Below are 20,050 nucleotides of genomic sequence, written 5' to 3'. Positions count from 1 at the left end.
TAAAAGACTGAGGTCCCAGAGTGAGAAAGGGATTCTCCCCCTAGGCTGCCTTGATATTAAACCCTGAAGAGATTCCAGGCTGTCCCCTCGCGCTGAAAATTTCGGATCCGTCAGCCCCTACAGCACACTAACCAATTTACTTACTTACTCACTCAATTAGTGCAGGTCTAGGGATAGAACCAAGGCCCTCCCCATTGAGCTACATTCCCAGAATTTATTTAAAATTTAATTTTAGATCAGATCTTTTTAACTCACTAAATAGCCCAGTTGGACTTGAACTCTCCATCCTCCTGCCTCGTGCCCCTTGGGTGCTAGGATCACATGTGTGTGCCACCCATCCCAGTTTGGGCCAGTTTCTTAAAATGAATGACTCCTTCAATTTCTTCAACTTAAATACATCTATGAATACTATTTCTTGGAGTAACCAATAGCAACAGAAATGTATATGAAAATATGAATGATTTAAAGGAAAATTGTTAAATACACTTCAGGTGTAGGTGGTAGCAGAAATGACAGGAATCTTCCTCTCCATGCCCTGAGATCCTGCACTGCCTTCCTCAGGGCTTTATATCCCCAGGATCAATCACACTTTTGCAGGAAGAATGAGTGACTCTCCACACCTCTGGGCAGAGGCTGAGGGGTTTGATGAAGACAGTCCTGGGTACTCAGTGAGGTGCCATAGCCCTGGCTTACCTGTATGAAGCGAGAATACACATTTTTAGATTTATTTTTACCAACGAGACTCAATTAGCCCCCCTTTACAATAATAAAAAGGGAGCCACAACTTGGTCAGGTTACCCAGGTCCAAGTAACACAGGTGAGATCAGCACTCAGGCCAGCTGCCTGCAGCGTGTTGCCTTCCCCAGCATCCGATGCCACAGGAAAGGCAAGGACTGAAAATGGGACACTGAGCTGCAGTGGGAAGCACACAGCTCTTTGGCTAAGTGCGTGTGAGTGTGTTGGCACAGGATTCTCTCCAGAAGTCCATGTGGACAGGACGATCATCATTGCCACAGCTTATTAAGCCCTAGTCAGGAGCCAGTCCACTCACTTAATCTCTACATTGAGATCTCTCCCCACCAGCAAAGAGGAACTGTAGGCTCAGAGAGGGTCAGTGATTTTCCCAGGCCGCACAGCCACTAAGTGGTGAAGTGGGCTGTGAACAAGGACTGCCTGACACGGATCCCGCCCATGGCCCTGGCTGACTTGGGTTCTCATGGGGAATCAGAGGGAAGCCAGTCCTCACCTCTGCCCAAGACTCATTTTCCTGTTGGACAGAACTTCAAATCGCATTCCCTCAACAGATACCCTGGGGCACTAACTGTCAGTTATAATTATAAGCCACCCAGCCTCAGTCCTTCCAGTGATCACCACCACACCCTCCAAACCGCAGAATTCACCCTCACCCTGTGTGAGGGCAGACACTAAGTACCTTACCTGCATCTGATGCTCGTGTCCACTTTGTCTTTCCAGAAACCTCCTGGGCAGTTCTCACCAAATCCCCAGGCACTTTGCAAGTTTGAAGTAGCCAGGGGCTGGGATGGAATGAGGAGCAGATTTGAGCTCAGCTTGGGAGGAACTTCCCAAGGCTCCCAGCAAAGTCAGGAGGGGGAGCTCTGGTGGGTAGGGAGAGTCCTAGCAGTGTCCCTGCACAAGTCAAGACTGAGGGCTCCTTGTAGGGAGTCCAGGCCATACAGTGTGTGATTCAGGTCATAGTCTTCAGTGTATGGCACTATATAATGTAGTGATTTTCTTTATTTTATTTTCCCTATTATTTTGTTTTCCATATATTCATATAAATTTTCCTGTTCAATCAGAAATGGATTTTGTATTTTCCTTTTATTGCATTTTATGAACCCATACACTTATTATTTATTAGATGGGTATTGGGGACTGAACCCATGTGCTCACATGTGCTAGGTGAACACTCTACTACTGAGCTACAACCCTGGCCTTTTTCTAAGGGTGGCCACTTTCAGTCCTCCAATTTCAGCCTCCAGAACTGGTAGGATTAGTATGTGTACCACCATGCCTGACTTTCTTTTGTTTTCCCCAAATTTAGGTCTGTAACTGATAGAAAATATAATCTCCTCATTAGTTTGTGACACTCCATGTAAGATGCAAGCAATTAGGCCATGTGCAATGGTGAATGCCTGTAATCCCAGCTTCCCCGGTGGCTGAGGCTGGAGGAGCAAAGTTCAATCCCAGCCTGTGCCACTTGTTAACACCCTGTCTCAAAATTTCATAGGGCGGGCCAGGGATTTAGCTCAGTGGCACAGAGTTTGCCTGTTTGACAAACCCAAGGTCCTGAGTTTGATCCCTCATACAAAACAAAACAAAAAAAGATTTCCAAGGGTATGGGATGTAGCTCAATGCTCCCTGGGTTCAATTCCTAGTACCAGGACAGGGGAGAAGGGAGAGAATTCATATATCTCTGCTTAAGATTCCACTCTGTAGTCATTTTAATCCTAAAATCCAAGAGAAACATAAATTGAGCAGAAAAATCTGGGAATACAGACTGAGAAGTTTCTGTGCTGGGCACATGCTGTACCTACCCCCAACCACCATATGGTCTGGTGCACTGCTCTTCTGTTCTAGAGATGGCCCTAGGTGAGCTAATCAACTTGCTGTAAGACACTCAGCCCAGACCCTAGAACTCAGGGACTAACATTTCAATCCAGACCCCAAAACTCCTACTTCAGTCCCTCACTCTGGTTCCTGATTTCCAAGGAACACAAACCAATCCAGACTCGGAATCAAGTCAACAACTTTATTATCCAAAACAAAACTTCACAGAAAATGGAACTTAGCAAATGGGTCAGAGTTGTAAAAAACAAAACAAAACAAAACAAAATTCCAGGTTTGTATCTGTCGTTCTATGTACACGTGGGAACAGGGCTGGGTACAATCAGGCGCAGCAGCTGCACTTCTCAGACGCCCCTTTGCAGATGCAGCCCTGGGCGCACTTGGCACAGCCCACAGGACAGCAGGAGCAGCAGCCTGGGGCAGAGAGAGGGTGGCAGAGATGAGCCCTGGGCAGAAGGGATGAGGGTTCCCGCCCTCCCTCACTGAGATCACTGTGGAGGCGCCAACTTCCACCTGGAAGACCCGGGACCTCACCCCCCGCCCCCGGACTGCTCAACTCCCCTAAGGAAGGTGTGGCTGGGTGGGCACGGGTTGGGGGCGGAGACGGGGTAGAGGGCACTGAGGGTCCCACTCACTCTTCTTGCAGGAGGTGCATTTGCACTCTTTGCAGGTGCAGGAGCCAGCGCAGGAGCAGGAGCCGCCTGGGAGGAGGAGAAAGGCACAGATGAGCATGGTCCCTGAAGGCGGGACTGAACAAAGGAGCCCTGGCAAGCCTTTAACTCAATGGCTTCTTGGGAAAGGGGGGCTCCGGGTGATCTAGAGTAGACAGAAATACACCAAACGCTCTGGGAAGGGTCGTTTGGTGTATTGCACAGAGAGGCCAGAAGCCCTCTCTTTAGCTGTATGCTTGGCCCCGCAGGTCACCCCGGTCCCACACCAGACCAAGCCCCTCACCGGCAGCGCAGGAGCAGTTGGGGTCCATGGCGAGCAGAGCGGCGGCTGGAGTCCGAAGTTATGCGCGTGGGTGCTGGAGGACTGGAGGAGGCGTGGTGGCGCCGAGTGCTGGGCGCGCTGCCTTTATAGGCCACAGGTGGCGTGGCGAGTGCAAACGCTCCGCCCGGCACCGAGTCGAGTCACGAGTGACGCCGTAGAGCTGAGCGCAGCGGCCAATGCACACGGAGCGCCGGGCGCAGGTTCCCAGAAGCCGCCCCAGGTGAGCCTCGGGGTAGCCTTAGCGCGCGCAAGGGGCTGGGTGCAGAGGTGGGACACTGTGTGCCGTGTGTCTTGTGTGTGTCGTGCGCAGGGTCGTGCACCGAGCACTCTGCCCCTGCCGCGTCCCTCCGCCGTGTGCAACCCCGCCCCCCACGTGTCCTGAGACTGGACTGAGCGGCTGGAGCGCGGGCAAAAGCGGGTTTGGGGGATGCTGCTGGACCGGTTGTGAGTGTCGACAGATTATAGAAATCTGTACCGACCCGGGTGTACGCATTGTGTTGCGTCATAATAAACGATGGGCAACCAGGCACTGTGGCCCTTGCCTGTAATCCCAGCCCTCTGGCAGGCTTTTGTAGCATGAGCGAGAGTTGAGACCAGCGTGGGCTGAGACCCCATCTCAAAAATAAATCAAAAGGAAACAACACACAAAAAAAGAAAAAAAGAAAGAAAAAGAGAGAAACAAACAGAATCAAAACACACAAAAAACTACAAACAAAAAACTGTGGGTCAGTTACTGATGATATATCCACTGTGCATTATAATAGTGTGTGGATTGTATTGAGGGGATTATGTCACAGATCTCATTTAATCATATAACCCCCTTTGGGATAGTGAATGCCTGCTTTAATTTATTTACTTATTGGCAGTACTATTTAGCTAGGAGCTTAGCACTGAGCTACATCCTCAACCCACCTGGTTTTTTTTTTGGTACCAGGGATCAAACTCGGGCACTTGAGCTTGTGCAGGAGGCAGCGAAACCACTGAGCTAAATCCACCCCCCCCCACCCCACTTTTTAAAAGTTCAGAGACAAGATATGGTAAGTTGCTAAGGGTACTGTGAATTTGGTGATTCTCTGCCTCAGCCTCCCATAGTGCTGGGCTCATAGCCCCGCATCAGCACTGTAGGCTTATTCTCAATTTAGAGAGGAATGACTCAAAGTTCAGAGAGGTCAAGCAACTTGCCCAGGATCACAGAGCTACCAAATGCCAAACTCCATCCTCAAATCCGAGGATCCAGTAGATGCTAACCGCCGTCTAGCAGTACTCCTCTGGCTTAAACGTTTCTTTTTATTAGTTAGAATTATATTGTAAACTCTGCTTTGTGTTTGCATTTTCCCTTCTCATATGTGAGTACTTTTGGTGTATGCTTCCATATGCACCTACACAAAATGTATTATTTCATTACCTTTAAAGTTTGCCCAAGCCCTGTTGGTTTTTTGACTGTGCAGCTTGTGTGATAGACTGACTTAGGGCAAAGAGGCTGGAGTGCACGCTCTGGAGTGCAGCACAGAGATCTGAACCCTGTGTGACTTCCCAGCCGTGTGACCCAGCCTTGTGACCCACACGGGTTACTTAACCTCCCTGGGCTTCACTTGTCTTCTTTATACAGGGGGCTTTCAGGAGTTAATGTCTTTCCTCCTCCGAGAGTAGCCATGAGGCCAATGGGATCACACATGGCAGCTAGGAGAGGCAATGCCACCTTGTAGAGTGCTAGGCTAAATGTTAGGTGTGACCCTTTGGTTACTGTGGACAGGGCCCTCTAGGTGCTGGGTCGGGACACAGCATGATAGCTAAGAGCTCAGACTCTTCAGCAAGATCCACTGGGTTCAAACGGGGGAAGCGCACCAGTGCCCTGCTCTTGGGCAGGTACCTTAGCATCTCTTCTCTTTATCTCTAAAGTGGCTTCAGAGTAGTGCCCTTTCCATGGAGTAAGAGTTATGCTAATGGGCCTGAAGGAGTTAGAAAAGCTCCTGACCCTGAGTGTTAGCTGGCACAGTGGACCCTGGAGTTACGACTGGCCTGACATATGAACAACTTGGGCTATGACTGGAATTTTAGTTTTAACTTTCATACAAAGTCTTGCACTACAACTCAAATGCTGGCCCCTTGTGCTTCCAGATGGTCTCAGATACAGTTTAACCCTCCAGCAGTTTTGGAAGGGAGAGTACAACATCCTTTCTGGGGGGTGGGGGGTTAACTGAGAAATCCTGGGCCAATGTCTCTCCAAGGACACTGAGATCTGCCTATGTACAGGAGAGAGACTTTGAAGGCTGTGTAAAGGAGTTTCAGCCCTCAATTGAACAACTTGAGTTACATCCAGCTCCTGTGAATGAATTTAATTTGTAAGTTAAAGGTCCACTCTAATTACCTTTTTACCTGTTGCCTACTGGCTCCAAGAAAATATGATGCAGTCTTCAGAGCCTTTTTCCTACTAGTAGACATTTAGGCTTTTCACTCACTTCCTTTCTCATACAGTTTCCCTACCCAGAAGTGAAATTGCTGGGTCCATAGGAACGTACATTTTAATGTCTTAACATTTAGACATCAATGTATAGACTTACTATTTTAAGTTCTTGGGTTCACAGTCTTAGCCTTTTTTTTTTTTTTTACTTAACTACATAATGCAATTTGTAAATATCCCACTGCATTTTCTGCATCCTTTTTGGGGAGGGGTCCTGTGGTCTCCAACTCCTGGGCTCAAAGGATCCTCCTGCCTCCGTCTCTTGAGTAGCTGGGGCTGCAGCACAAGTTACCATGTCCTGTTTACCTTTTTTTTTCCATACCCAAAATTGAACTCAGGATCTTCTGCTTTCGTGGCAGTTGTGGCACCTCTGAGCTACATCCCCAGCTAAATTATCTTTGAGTGCTCATTTTATTATGCAAAATCTTAAAATATACAGAAGTGGAAAGAGCAGTAAAACAACTCTCACAGACCCATCCCCACTTACACATGCATCAGCCTTGTGCTATGCTTCATGCAGCACTGTTAATGATGGCACAGTGCATATTGGATGCATTTACCATAACTTAGGAAGCCCATTCCCTACTGTTGGCAAATGAAGATGGGTAATTTTGTTCTACAGAAATAGGACTTCAAAAAGAAATAGGACTTCAGTAGAGGAGAAAACAGGAAGGGTGTTTTGCCCACTCCGAACTCAGCTCTGCACTACTGCTTTCTGCCAGCAGACCTCCTCCACCTGTGAGGTTTAGGGAGTTGACCCGCCTCTGGCTTCTCAGATGCAGAGCCAGGGACAGGGGCATGGCAGGAAGGGACAGTCAGGGGCCCAGGTGGTCACCACAGCCCCAACCCCCTCCTCCACCTCCGGTCAGCAGGGCAAAGTGACAGCCTGTGTGGGCTCTGCAAGTCTGCAGGCCCACATCCTGCCTCTGAGGTCCCTGCTGACACCCACATGAGGGGACAGCTTCATAGTGGCCTCTGTGAGGAGAGGCAAAGCACCAGGAGCTCTGGATGAATCAGAGACCTTTGAGCTGGGATAGAGACAGGAAATGAGTCCCTTCCCTTTTCATGTCTTGCTGCAGACCACAAACACCCAGGCTCAGGCTGCAGCTGGACATGGAATGAAATGAAAGATCAGCTGCATCAGGGCCCAAATGGGATTTTTTTTTTTTCATTTTTTTTTTGGTACCTGGGATTGAACTCAGGACCTTGTGCTTGCAAGTCAGGCAGTGGAACCGCTGAGCTAAATCCCAGGCTCCCCCAAATGGGATTTTAAATAGAAACACACAGAGTCAGTGAACGGGAGGCAGCAGGAGGCAGAGGGGAAGGTGCAGGGGAGACAAGCCCAGCTCTGGCAGATGGAGGAGCCTTGGGAAAAGGCCATCCATGAGGGGACAGGGAAGAGTCCAGGTTGCTGCTGTCTGTCAGGGGGGAAAGGCAGCCTCAGAAAGGTCAGGTTCAATGCACAGGGAAGAGTTGGGTCTTATGGGTCAAAACCTCCTCATTCCTAGAAGCTGTAAAAATTTTGCCTAATTAAAAAATTGAGTTGTCTTTTTAATTATTAGGAAGCAGAAGTTTTTAAAACCTTCCAGATATTCCTGCCTTTCTGTCATGACTCTTTCAGGATGCTTTTTCCCTATCTACTCTAAAACACAACGAGCTGTCCTGGCCTCGGGAGAATGTGCACCACGGTGTTCATAAGGGTAGAGTCAGTCTGAATCTGCCTCTCAGCCAGCGCTCAGCACTGTCTCATCCCCGCATCGCAGTGAGGTTGGGCACCACGGCTCAGGCAGGCTCCAGTGCCCAGGCCTGTCACAGCCTGGACAGCTGCTGACCACTGACATGGCCCCATGCGTAGGTGCTTGTCGTGCCCCTAGGTGTCACACTGGCCACCATTAGCTGATGTGGGGTCAGATGCTGGGCCTGCCGATTCCACTGAGAAGTCTGGGGTCTGCCTTCAAAGCAATCTGAAATGGTAAGGTTGGAGTCACTGTTCTGAGTCCTGATGGGTCCTTCTGCACCTTTTCAGCTGACATTTGTGGACAAGTGCCATGTCCCTTGGTGCAGGTAGGGGGCATGGCAGTTCTGTACTTACTGGTAAACAAGTTGCTACTCTATTCTAGACTCTTCTATCCACAGGTTTTGCCAGAAAGAAAGACTGAACACTGATCATACCCTATATGCAAAGCTCTGCTCTAAGTCTTTAATTAGTATTCACTAATTCAATGCTTCTAACAACTTGTCATTGTCCTGTATTATTATTCTTATAAGAATACGGACACTGTGAGCTGGGCATGGTGGTAGAGGACTGGAATCCTAGCTTCTTGGGAGGCTGAGGCAAGAGGATTACAAGTTGTATGGCCAGCTTGGGCAATTTAGCGAGATCCTGTCTCAAAATGAAACAGAAAGTGCTGGTGACAGCTTAGTGCTACCTGGCTTCAATTCCCAGGACTCTTATCACCAAATAAAAGATAAAAAAGAAAGAATCAAAAATGTGTACCTACAATGTGAAAAACTACCATGCCCAGAGTCACCCATGTTCACCGCCTTCCTCCAGAATCGATTGCTGACAGCAATTTTCTCATGGGTTGGCACAGAAGGAGGAAGTGCTCTGCGTTCTAAGTGCGGCCATGGCCACAAGTGTGTTTCTGTTTTCTACTTTCACTCTTGGGCACACTTTCCTTTTGTCATTTAAGTTTTTTCTCTCTTGAAACCTCAGCTCCAAATACCGTTAGTAATCACCCCAACAGAGCCCTTCCTTGACAGACGAGCCTCAGAAGAGATGGCTTCATAGGAAGGCAGCTATGGATAGGAGAAGGGAATCTGAACCAATCAGGAAGATGGGGCTCTTGGAAGCAAAGTTTCTGCAAGAGCTGAAACCATATCCTCTGGTCTCCCTTGGTACATTTTTCATCCCTGGGAGAGCCTTCCTGGGGTTGGATGCAACTTTCAAACATCTGCAGTGTTAAAAAGGAGATATCCGGGTATAGTTCTGAAGACCTGGATTCCCAGTACTCAGGAGACTGAGGCAGGAAGATTGCTGTGAGTTTGAGGCCAGCTGAGGCTACATAGTGAGTTCAAGGCCAGTCTGAACTACATAGTGAGACTCGGTCTCAGAAAACACTCAAATGAAAAAAAAAAAAGGGAGAGAGGAGAAACTTAAAGCATTGTCAGTCAAGTTCAGTTTTCTTTTGGCAAATGCAGCATCAGGACAAACTGCCCAATGTGACATAAACAATGTTGATAGATGTGGGCAAAGCTCTTTTTCAACCACAGCAATGGCCATATGCATAGGATTGGTTTTTTTTCTTTTTCACTCCACAGCCAATAAGTTTAATAACAAAACAACCAGATGTGTGAAGAAACCTACCACCTTCACAATGTCACCTGACAGTCAGCTATTAATGATTAATGAGTGTGGGACTCATTCCAAGTCTCACCTCAGCAAGTTGGCAGTGAAGTTGATTAAGGACTTCTCTGGAAAACTCCTTACTAGAGTTCGTGAGGGTTCTACATGAATGTCTGAGGCTTTCTTGTTTATTTATTTATGCTTTTGAGGTTGACAGATTGAACCCAAGGCCTTGCTCATGCAAGGCAAGTTCTCTATCACTGAGCTACATCTGTAGACCACCATCCCCCTTTTTGAGATAAGGACTTGCTAAGTTATCCACTCAGGCTGGCCTTCAACTTGTGACTCTCCTGTCTCAGCCTCCCAAGTAGCTGGGGTTGCAGGGATGCATCACCACACCTGGCTATTTCTGAGGCTTTCTTGGAATACAGCACACTGGCCTCCATTGCAGAAGACTTGAAGGCAGGTGCAGGCCTTGCCCTGTGGCCCTGTGTGGCTCTGGTAAGACATTGAAACCCTCCAGAGCTTAGCTTCTCCATGGTCCACAGGAAAATAAACCTGGCTCTTAGTGGATTTCAAGTTTCAGGAGAAAAACAGGTGTGAATCTTTTTGTTGTTGTTGTTATTGTACCGGGGATCCAACTGAGGACCTTGCTCTTCCTACACAGGCAGTGGCACCACTGGGCTAAATCCCCAGCCTGGGTGTGCATCTCTTTTTCTTTATCAGGTATTTCACTGAGAAATAGTTTCATCCCCTCCAATGAACAAATCCTAAGTGTGCAGCTGAATAGAATCTGGTGTATGTATAGTTCTGTGTTGACCCTCAGCTCAGCATATAGACTATTTCTGGCTCTCTCTCAAGTGTTCTCTGTGCTGTTTGCTGGTCAGGATATCCAAGGAACAATGATTCTCTCCTCTATCACCATATATTAGCTTTGCCTACTCCTGGGGTTCGTATAAATAAAATTTCATAGTATTTCTTGTTTTCTGTCTGATTTGAGTGGTCACAGTGGTTCATGACATCCATTTACATCTTACTGATGCAGCAGTTGGTAGTTTTTTCCCTTTTAGTGCCGAGTAGTATTCTATGATACGACCGTACCACAGTCTGCTTATCCATAAATATCCTTGTCGTTCCCAGTTTAGAGTTATTAGGAATAAACCTGTTAGAAATGTCTTTGTACACATGTCTTCATGTAAATGCGTTTTCATTTTTCTTGGGTAAATACCTAGTAGGAGAATGGTTAGGTCATAGAGTAGATAGGTGTTTAGCTTTCTTAGAAATTGCTTGTTTTCCAGCTAGGCAGGATGGCACATGCCTGTACTCCCAGCACTCAGGGAAGGTAAGGCAGGAAGATCAGAAGTTCAAGCCCAGCCTAATTAACTTAGTGAGTTAGTGAGACTCTGCCTGAAAATAAAGCCCTTGTCCCTCCTGGGGATCTCCCCCACACTCCCATCACTAGTTGGTGTGCACCATGGTGCACCCCTTGGGTGCTTGGTGGAGGGCTGCATCCATGTGTGGTAGTTAGTGTTCTTGCAGCTCTTTTGCTCAGCCTGTTCTGATTTCCACCAGATGAGAGGCCTTCTGTGCCCTATCCATTTGGGGAACTTGAGTCCCAGTCCTGTCCCTTCTCCAAACCCATCTGCAATGTGACTGTCTTCAACTTCGCTTTGGCCCCTGTCCGAGTTCAACCCCAGCCTCCTCAAGTTCCTGGATGGATGCTAGCAGGCTGCCAGAGCAGGAAGTTTTGTGCAAAACACTATCCTCCTGCTATAGAAGATAAGGTGTGGCAAGGCTGGCTGGGGAAATGAGCGGGACCCATCAATCACAAGATCCCTGAGACACATGAGGAACCCTATGTAGAAGTTCTCCCAAGCTTCCACTAGATGAGGATGGCATAAAAAAGAGTGGCCACCACAAAAAGCCGCTATCGCTCCTGAGTTTGCACAGTAGGCAGCAGACACGGTGTATACTTTTCTTTGAGCCTTTACCACCTTTTTCTCTTTGTTCGGCCCAACTTTGCTCTGCAGAGTTGGTTCTTCCATATCCATTTACCTCATACTTTTCAAGTATACTTTTTGGTACCATTATTGGCTTGTCTCCTCCAGTTCTTTGTTTGAGGAAAGAAGAACCAGGAGTCTTTTTTATTGGCGAGCCATTTCTAAAGAAACCACCTTATAACACTTGGATATGAACTTCCCCTCCTCTCATCGCCTGTCTTTGCCTCTCTCTCAGTCTTCAGATCCTTCTTCCTGTACACAGGAACAGGCCAACAAAATTCAGGTCTCTCCCTCCCCTTTTCCATGGGGAGGGATGTCTGGGTGCTTTATCCGGGTCTGCCTTTACCTGAGGCTGCCTACAGCCTATTGGCCAGCTGTACTCCAGGGTGGCAGTTCTGAAAATTGACAGACGCTCCCAATCAAGGAGGGCCTTTGGTGATATTGAGAACCTGTATTATATGAAAAAGCAAGAGGCACGGGTGATTCCCTTTTGGTATTGCTGACTGTTGTGGAACATTTAGTAACTAATGTCAGGCCCTGTTTAATAACTTAAATTCTTTGAACTCCTTCAGAGATCCAAAAGGGAAACGCTATCCACGATTCCATTTTACCAACTGGACAACTACAACACAAGTTCACAGTCTCAGAGAAGCCACCCATGGCCCGCGTGTGTCTTCATTTCTTCACTGCTGGATTCTTACACTGGAGCAAGCCTCCAGCTGAGTCTGATGAAAAGTTGTTATCACATTCCCAACTTGCAATGCAGAGTGAGTTCCAAGTAGATTGATCTTTCTCAAGAAGCTGGATGCTATCTAACAGAAATTTATCTCTAGGGAGTCCCTCTGTACAGACTGATTATAGCACTGTTTATTACAGAGACACAATCTCTCCACAGAAAACAGCTCAGAGAGGTTTAGCAATTTGCCCAGGCCACACAGCCTGGAAAGGGTGAAATGTGTTGTAATGCAGATCTTCCTGATTCTAAAACTCCTGGCCCTAGGGCAGCAGGAGAATCAGCTTGGGGAAGAAGGCACAATGAGAGGTAGAGAAGACTTGCCCAATAGCAAGCCTGGCTCAAGCTCTAAGCCCAGCCTCTGAGGACCCTTAGTTCAGTACGGTATACTCTGGCAGGTGGCAGCTGGTGCATCTGTGGGGTGAGTCTTTTTATAAGAAAGCTACTCGGCCCTCCTGATTCCAGGATAGGGCAGACAGACTGGAATGAGTGACAGGGCCAGCACGGAGAGATGAAGGCCAACCCTCCACTAAGGAGAGGAAGGGCCTCAAGTATCAGGTCTGCCCTTTCTGCCTGGTGTGCTCTGTAGGCCTCAGCCTACCAGCTTGGGATGTCTTGGCGATGCAGAGCAGGGCAGTCATGAGCCTGAAATACTCAGGCCTCTGAAATGGGAGTCCCTGGGAAGATGTGAAGGCTAAGGGCTGCTGAAGGTGCTGGAACAAAAGGGAAAGCATTAGGACCACGAAGAAGTAAAGGACTGTACCAACACTCAAAATGCATCCTCCACTGCCAGAGAAATCTGTCCAAGGCTGGGAAGTGTCCTAAAAACAGCGTGGCTTCCCAAGGGCGCCAGAGCCCTCAGGGAACATTGAGAGACCTGGATAGGCACCAGAGGCAAAGGCAGGCCAGGAGAGGCTGTGCCTCACCCAAGGCGGATCCAAGCCCAGAGGCGGGGCGCTCCCTGCTCCGTCAGCGTTGGCCAGGCGCAAGTCACCGCCCCTGCGGGTGCACGCGGCGCGGTGGAGGAGCCGTGCGCACTTGCCTGGCAGAATGCAGGGTTCCCGGTACGTGGCTCCTTGCGCACGGCCGGGGCTGACCGCTTGGCTCAGGCTTGCATCACAAGGGGATGCGCGTGATTCCCAGCGCGGTTTCTTGCTTCCCCGCCGCCCCTTCCTGATTTCCTCCGGATTGCTGCCCCTGCCCCACCACTCCTGGGAGTTCCCGGAAGTAGACCCGGGGACCTCGCTGCCATCCCAGCCCCCATCGCTGCCTCTCAGTCCTTCCCCCAGTCCGTGTGCAGCTCCAGGACAGAGTTGGCATCTTGGATCCGTGCTGGTGGGGACCAGAACGAGGGAGTTTCCCGCAAAGGACTGGTGTGGCTGTGACTCACCGCTTCCCGCATTGCCAGCCCCTGCTCCCTCACAGTCCTTGGGTTTCAGGTCTTCAGTACACAGACACACTTAGGCGCAGTCTCCCAGTCTTCCTCTGCCTGAGATTCTCCTGGGGCTGCCACAGCCTAGTGGCCCATCCCACTCCGGGAAGGCAGTGGGAAGGCAGTTTCGAAAACTCGGGATTCCCTCAAGGGAGGGATCAGGCAGGTTATGTGCAGACCTTCTAAAAATAAGAACGCAGGAAACGTGGTTCTTTTCCTTTTAATATTCCTGCTGCATAACATGGTGCATGTCAGCCCTGTTGAGTCACTTCTGTTCTTTGCACCCTCCTAACCACCATAAACTAGAAATGTGGTTTGGAGCTCATTTTTCTAATGGGAAAATGAAGGCACCAGGAATGCCTGTCAATTTTCGGTCCTACACCAAGGCATTGATGCCTGTGGGTGTGAATCTACTCAGTTTCCCAAAGAGGGAAGAAAGTCAATGATAAAGATCTCCCCCCCCCCCCCCCGCCCCTTCAACTAACAAAATCCAGGCTTGCCTTAAACTCGCAATACTCTTGCTTCAGCCTCTCAACTATTGGAATTAAAGGCCTGTGCCGCCACAAGCAAAAGGATTCTAATTTTGAGGCCAGCCTGGGCAACTTAGTGAGAACCTGCCTCAAAATAAAATCATGAATGTTAGAGCTTTAGCTCAGTGGACGGAGCCTGCCGTGCCAACACAAGGTCCTGAGTTAGATCCCGGGTGCCAAGAAAAAAAAAAAGTAAATAAAGTCTTAAAAAGTCTGGGGATGTAGCTTGGTGGTAGAATGCTTGCCAACTATGAATGAGGCTTTGATTTAATCCTCAGGAAAATGCACACGCTCTCTCTCTCTCTCTCACACACACACACACATACACACTTTTTCTTTTGCTCTAGATATATTGTGAATACCACTGTAGTGCTTGAATTCTTATAAACAGGATAAGCCTGAATCTCAATCCTGGACTGTTTAACCTATGTCTGGAAGTAAGACTGGTTATGATTCTAAATTTCAGTAGAGTTGTTAAAAATTCATTAAAAAATATGCTGGCTAATTTTGTATGTCAGTTTGCTCAGGCTCTAGTGTTTCTATTCCTTGCTTGAACATCAGACTACAAGTTGTTATGATGTCCTTCTCCAGAGGTGATTAACATTGAAATCAGTAGACTTTGAGCAAAGCAGATTCCTGCCCACAATATTGGTGGGCCTCATTCAAGTAGTGGAAGATCTTAAAAGACTGAGGTCCCGCAGTGAGAGGGGAGTCTCAGCCCAGGCTGCAGGGAACTAAAGAGCTCAGCACAAACACCTGGCAGGATTTCTAGGCTGCCCACTTGTCCTGCAGGTTTCAGATATGTCAGCCCCTATCGAAAACTAACCAATTTACTTACTTACTTACTTACTTAGAGCAGGACTAGGGATTGAACCAAGAGCCTCCCCGTGAGCTACACTCCCAGAATTTTTTTAAAATTTAATTTTAGATAATGTCTCACTAAGTCACTGAATAGCCCAGGTTGGGCTTGATCTCCTGACCCTCCTGCCACAGCCTCCCAGGGTGCTAGCATCACATGTGTGTGCCACCACTCCCAGCATGGGCCAGGTTCTTAAAATGAATCACTCTTGGGCCGGCGATTTAGCTCAGTGGTTTCACCAAGTGCTGTGCAATTCCAAGTACCCAAGTTCGATCCCCAGCACCAAGAAAAAAATAAATAAATAATAAAGAACGACTCTTTCAATTTCTTGAAACTAAATTCATTCTATTAGTATTATTTCTCATGGGAGCCAGTAGAAACACAAATATGCCTATATAAAAATATGAGTAATTTAACAGAAAAAGATTAAATACAGTTCAGGTATAGGTAGTAGCAGAAATGACAGGCAACTTTCTCTCTATGCCCTGAGATCCTGCATTGCCTTGTTCCAGGCTTTATATCCCCAGGACCGATCACACTTTTGCAGGAAGAGTAAGTGACTCTCCACACCTCTGGGCAGAGGCTGAGGGGTTTGATGAAGAGAGTCCTGGGTACTCAGTGAGGTGCCATAGCCCTGGCTTACCTGTATGGAGCGAGAATACACATTTTTAGATTTATTTTTACCAACGAGACTCAATTAGCCCCTCTTTACAATAATAAAAAGGGAGCCACAACTTGGTCAGGTTACCCAGGTCCAAGTAACACAGGTGAGATCTGCACTCAGGCCGGCTGCCTGCAGCGTGTTGCCTTCCCCAGCATCCGATGCCACAGGAAAGGCAAGGACTGAAAATGGGACACTGAGCTGCAGTGGGAAGCACACAGCTCTTTGGCTAAGTGCGTGTGAGTGTGTTGGCACAGGATTCTCTCCAGAAGTCTATGTGGACAGGACGATCATCATTGCCACAGCTTATTAAGCCCTAGTCAGGAGCCAGTCCACTCACTTAATCTCTACATTGAGATCTCTCCCCACTAGCAAAAAGGAACTGGAGGCTCAGAGAGGGTCAGTGATTTTCCCAGGCCGCACAGCCACTAAGTGGTGAAGTGGGCTGTGAACAAGGACTGCCTGACACGGATCCCGCCCATGGCCCTGGCTGACTTGGGTTCTCATGGGGAATCAGAGGGAAGCCAGTCCTCACCTCTGCCCAAGACTCATTTTCCTGTTGGACAGAACTTCAAATCGCATTCCCTCAACAGATACCCTGGGGCACTAACTGTCAGTTATAATTATAAGCCACCCAGCCTCAGTCCTTCCAGTGATCACCACCACACCCTCCAAACCGCAGAATTCACCCTCACCCTGTGTGAGGGCAGACACTAAGTACCTTACCTGCATCTGATGCTCGTGTCCACTTTGTCTTTCCAGAAACCTCCTGGGCAGTTCTCACCAAATCCCCAGGCACTTTGCAAGTTTGAAGTAGCCAGGGGCTGGGATGGAATGAGGAGCAGATTTGAGCTCAGCTTGGGAGGAACTTCCCAAGGCTCCCAGCAAAGTCAGGAGGGGGAGCTCTGGTGGGTAGGGAGAGTCCTAGCAGTGTCCCTGCACAAGTCAAGACTGAGGGCTCCTTGTAGGGAGTCCAGGCCACACAGTGTGAGGTCCAGTTTCTGGTGTGTAACGCATGCCCTTGTATTACCGTGTAGTGTTCGTGGTTATCTTATTTTCCTTGTTATTTTGTTCTCCATACATTCATATAAACTTTCCTCTTCAATTAGAAATGGACTTTGTATTTTCTATTTATTGTATGTTCTCAACCCATATTTTCATTATTTATTTTGGGGGTACTGGGGACGGAACCCATGTGCTCACATGTGCTAGGTGAACACTCTACTACTGAGCTACAACCCTGGGCCTTTTAAAATGTTGAGACAGGGTCTCACTGAGTTTCAAAGTTTGGCTGTTAACTTTCAGTCTTCCTGTTTCAGGTTCCAGAACAGATGGGATTAGGAGTATGGGGCACCATGCCTGACTTTCTTTTGTTTTCATCAAATTTAGGTCTACAACTGATAGAAAATATGATCTCCTCATTCATATAGGGAGTTTGCGACACTCCATGTAAGATTCAAGCAATTAGGCCGTGTGCAATGGTGCCTCCCTGTAATCCCAGTTTCTCAGATGGCTGAGGCTGGAAGAGCAAAATTCAATCCCAGCCTGTGCCACTTGTTTACACCCTGTCACAAAATTTCAAAGAGTCAGCTGGGGATTTAGCTCAGTGGCATAGCACCAGCCTTGCAAGCCCAAGGTCCTGAGTTTGATCCCCCATACCAAAAAAAAAAAAAAAAAAAAGATTTCCTGGGCCAGGGATTTAGCTCAGTTGTTTTACCACCTGCCCCGCAATCTCAAGGACCTGGGTTTGATCCCTGGTACCACAAAAAAAAAAAAAAACAAATTTCCAAGGGGATGAGATGTACTCGATGCTCCCTGGGTTCAGTTCCTAGTACCAGGACAGGCGGGAAGGGAGAGAATTCACAAAACTATAGTTAACATTCCTCTCTGTAGTCACTTAAGCCTAAAATCCAATAAGAAACAAGCTGGTCAGAGAAATCTGCCAATAGAAAGTACAAGCTGAGAAGTTTCTGTCTCAGGGGCAGCTTCGACCTACTCCAACCACTATGATCTGGTGCATGGCTCCTCTAGACATGGCACTTGCTATAGGACACTCAGCCCAGAGCCCAGAACCCAGGGACTAACATTTCAATCCAGACCCCAAAACTCCTACTTCAGTCCCTCACTCTGGTTCCTGATTTCCAAGGAACACAAACCAACCCAGACTCGGAATCAAGTCAACAACTTTATTATCCAAAACAAAACTTCATAGAAAATGGAACTTAGCAAATGGGTCAGAGTCATACAAAACAAAACAAAACAAAACAAAATTCCAGGTTTGTATCTGTCGTTCTATGTACACGTGGGAACAGGGCTGGGTACAATCAGGCGCAGCAGCTGCACTTCTCAGACGCCCCTTTGCAGATGCAGCCCTGGGCGCACTTGGCACAGCCCACAGGACAGCAGGAGCAGCAGCCTGGGGCAGAGAGAGGGTGGCAGAGATGAGCCCTGGGCAGAAGGGATGAGGGTTCCCGCCCTCCCTCACTGAGATCACTGTGGAGGCGCCAACTTCCACCTGGAAGACCCGGGACCTCACCCCCCGCCCCCGGACTGCTCAACTCCCCTAAGGAAGGTGTGGCTGGGTGGGCACGGGTTGGGGGCGGAGACGGGGTAGAGGGCACTGAGGGTCCCACTCACTCTTCTTGCAGGAGGTGCATTTGCACTCTTTGCAGGTGCAGGAGCCAGCGCAGGAGCAGGAGCCGCCTGGGAGGAGGAGAAAGGCACAGATGAGCATGGTCCCTGAAGGCGGGACTGAACAAAGGAGCCCTGGCAAGCCTTTAACTCAATGGCTTCTTGGGAAAGGGGGGCTCCGGGTGATCTAGAGTAGACAGAAATACACCAAACGCTCTGGGAAGGGTCGTTTGGTGTATTGCACAGAGAGGCCAGAAGCCCTCTCTTTAGCTGTATGCTTGGCCCCGCAGGTCACCCCGGTCCCACACCAGACCAAGCCCCTCACCGGCAGCGCAGGAGCAGTTGGGGTCCATGGCGAGCAGAGCGGCGGCTGGAGTCCGAAGTTATGCGCGTGGGTGCTGGAGGACTGGAGGAGGCGTGGTGGCGCCGAGTGCTGGGCGCGCTGCCTTTATAGGCCACAGGTGGCGTGGCGAGTGCAAACGCTCCGCCCGGCACCGAGTCGAGTCACGAGTGACGCCGTAGAGCTGAGCGCAGCGGCCAATGCACACGGAGCGCCGGGCGCAGGTTCCCAGAAGCCGCCCCAGGTGAGCCTCGGGGTAGCCTTAGCGCGCGCAAGGGGCTGGGTGCAGAGGTGGGACACTGTGTGCCGTGTGTCTTGTGTGTGTCGTGCGCAGGGTCGTGCACCGAGCACTCTGCCCCTGCCGCGTCCCTCCGCCGTGTGCAACCCCGCCCCCCACGTGTCCTGAGACTGGACTGAGCGGCTGGAGCGCGGGCAAAAGCGGGTTTGGGGGATGCTGCTGGACCGGTTGTGAGTGTCGACAGATTATAGAAATCTGTACCGACCCGGGTGTACGCATTGTGTTGCGTCATAATAAACGATGGGCAACCAGGCACTGTGGCCCTTGCCTGTAATCCCAGCCCTCTGGCAGGCTTTTGTAGCATGAGCGAGAGTTGAGACCAGCGTGGGCTGAGACCCCATCTCAAAAACAAATCAAAAGGAAACAACACACAGAAAACTACAAACAAAAAAACGGTGTCGTTTACTGATGATATACTCACTTTATATTTTATAGTGTGTAACCGGGATAGTATTATATGGGAGAACTCATTTAATATTATAACCCCCGTTGTGATAGTGAGTGCCCGCTTTTATTTATTTACTTATTGACAGTACTTGGGACTGAACCTAGGACCTTAGCACTGAGTTCCATTCCCACCCCACTTGCTTTTCAAAAAATTCTGAGACGAGGTACGCTAAATTGCTAAGAGTACCTGAATTTGGTGATTCTCTGCCTCCCCGCCCCCAGAGTGCTGGGATCATTGGCACCAGCACCATAGGCTTATTCTCAATTTAGAGAGGAGGGATTGAGAGCCCAGAGAGGTCAAGCAACTTGCCCAGGATCACAGAGCTAGTAAACGCCAAAAGCAGTCCACAAATCAGAGGATCCAGCACATGCCAAAGGCCATCTAGTGGTACACATTCCAAGCAAGGAGAAGTCACATGTCATGTCCTCAAGAAGCTCCTCAGGCAGCCCCAGAGTGAGTAGGGAAAAGTAATACCAGGTCCCTGCTAGGATGGAGGAGATTACGTTCATGGGTAGGTGCAGCAGAGCTGAGAGACCCAGTGCAACCAGGGAGGAAGTGGGCCAGGCCTTGAGCTAGAGGGCAGGAAGCCTTGGTCAGGCACACAGGGGCACAGAGCTGTGCTCACAGCTGGCACTGCCTTAGAGCTCATGGAAGGAAATGCACAGGGACTTTCTTCCCCAGTGCATGTCCTGGGGAAGAGCCGCGGTGCTGTCCTGATTCCTCTCTGGGGAG

General features: G+C 49.0%; 3 protein-coding genes across 9 annotated transcripts in view; 1 reads left to right on the top strand and 2 right to left on the bottom strand.

The window, feature by feature from the left end:
* Positions 1–2,756: 2,756 nt before the first annotated feature.
* Positions 2,757–3,716, bottom strand: LOC101701172 (metallothionein-1E). Its single transcript, XM_004875522.4, has 3 exons — positions 3,541–3,716; positions 3,222–3,287; positions 2,757–3,000 (listed from the first exon to the last, which is right to left on the bottom strand). The coding sequence occupies exons 1-3, from the start codon at positions 3,566–3,568 to the stop codon at positions 2,909–2,911; spliced, it is 186 nt and encodes a 61-aa protein (XP_004875579.1). The 5' UTR covers positions 3,569–3,716; the 3' UTR covers positions 2,757–2,908.
* LOC110347620 (uncharacterized) overlaps positions 3,676–20,050 on the top strand; it is a 68,806-nt gene continuing 52,431 nt past the window's right edge. For 6 of the 7 annotated variants that reach the window (XR_015440466.1, XM_087185421.1, XM_087185368.1 and 3 more), the window contains exons 1-3: positions 3,676–3,799; positions 11,959–12,153; positions 18,523–18,816. Coding sequence is in view for 6 of the 7 variants with exons in the window: in XM_087185421.1 (XP_087041547.1) it covers positions 12,115–12,153; positions 18,523–18,816 (333 nt within the window). In the remaining variant the exon portion in view is untranslated. Of the gene's footprint in view, positions 3,800–11,958; positions 12,154–18,522; positions 18,817–18,906; positions 19,145–20,050 lie in introns of those variants that run through there. The other variant, XM_087185352.1, reaches the window with a different exon arrangement.
* Positions 17,774–18,733, bottom strand: LOC147830668 (metallothionein-1E). Its single transcript, XM_087185759.1, has 3 exons — positions 18,558–18,733; positions 18,239–18,304; positions 17,774–18,017 (listed from the first exon to the last, which is right to left on the bottom strand). The coding sequence occupies exons 1-3, from the start codon at positions 18,583–18,585 to the stop codon at positions 17,926–17,928; spliced, it is 186 nt and encodes a 61-aa protein (XP_087041885.1). The 5' UTR covers positions 18,586–18,733; the 3' UTR covers positions 17,774–17,925.

The sequence above is a fragment of the Heterocephalus glaber genome, unplaced genomic scaffold (assembly GCF_053883595.1).
Source record: "Heterocephalus glaber isolate CG9 unplaced genomic scaffold, H.glaber_assembly_v1.0 deba00000071, whole genome shotgun sequence".
In the NCBI taxonomy this organism is placed as follows: Eukaryota; Metazoa; Chordata; class Mammalia; order Rodentia; family Bathyergidae; genus Heterocephalus; species Heterocephalus glaber.
This window is presented reverse-complemented; position numbering and strand designations above follow the sequence as displayed.

Bases quoted from the DNA above. Each gene is read 5' to 3' on its own strand.
- LOC101701172 (XM_004875522.4), bottom strand. From the start codon at position 3,568: ATGGACCCCAACTGCTCCTGCGCTGCCG. The intron at 3,288-3,540 runs GTGAGGGGCTTG...TCCTCCTCCCAG, and splicing joins CAACTGCTCCTGCGCTGCCG to GCGGCTCCTGCTCCTGCGCT. The intron at 3,001-3,221 runs GTGAGTGGGACC...TCTCTGCCCCAG, and splicing joins ATGCACCTCCTGCAAGAAGA to GCTGCTGCTCCTGCTGTCCT.
- LOC147830668 (XM_087185759.1), bottom strand. From the start codon at position 18,585: ATGGACCCCAACTGCTCCTGCGCTGCCG. The intron at 18,305-18,557 runs GTGAGGGGCTTG...TCCTCCTCCCAG, and splicing joins CAACTGCTCCTGCGCTGCCG to GCGGCTCCTGCTCCTGCGCT. The intron at 18,018-18,238 runs GTGAGTGGGACC...TCTCTGCCCCAG, and splicing joins ATGCACCTCCTGCAAGAAGA to GCTGCTGCTCCTGCTGTCCT.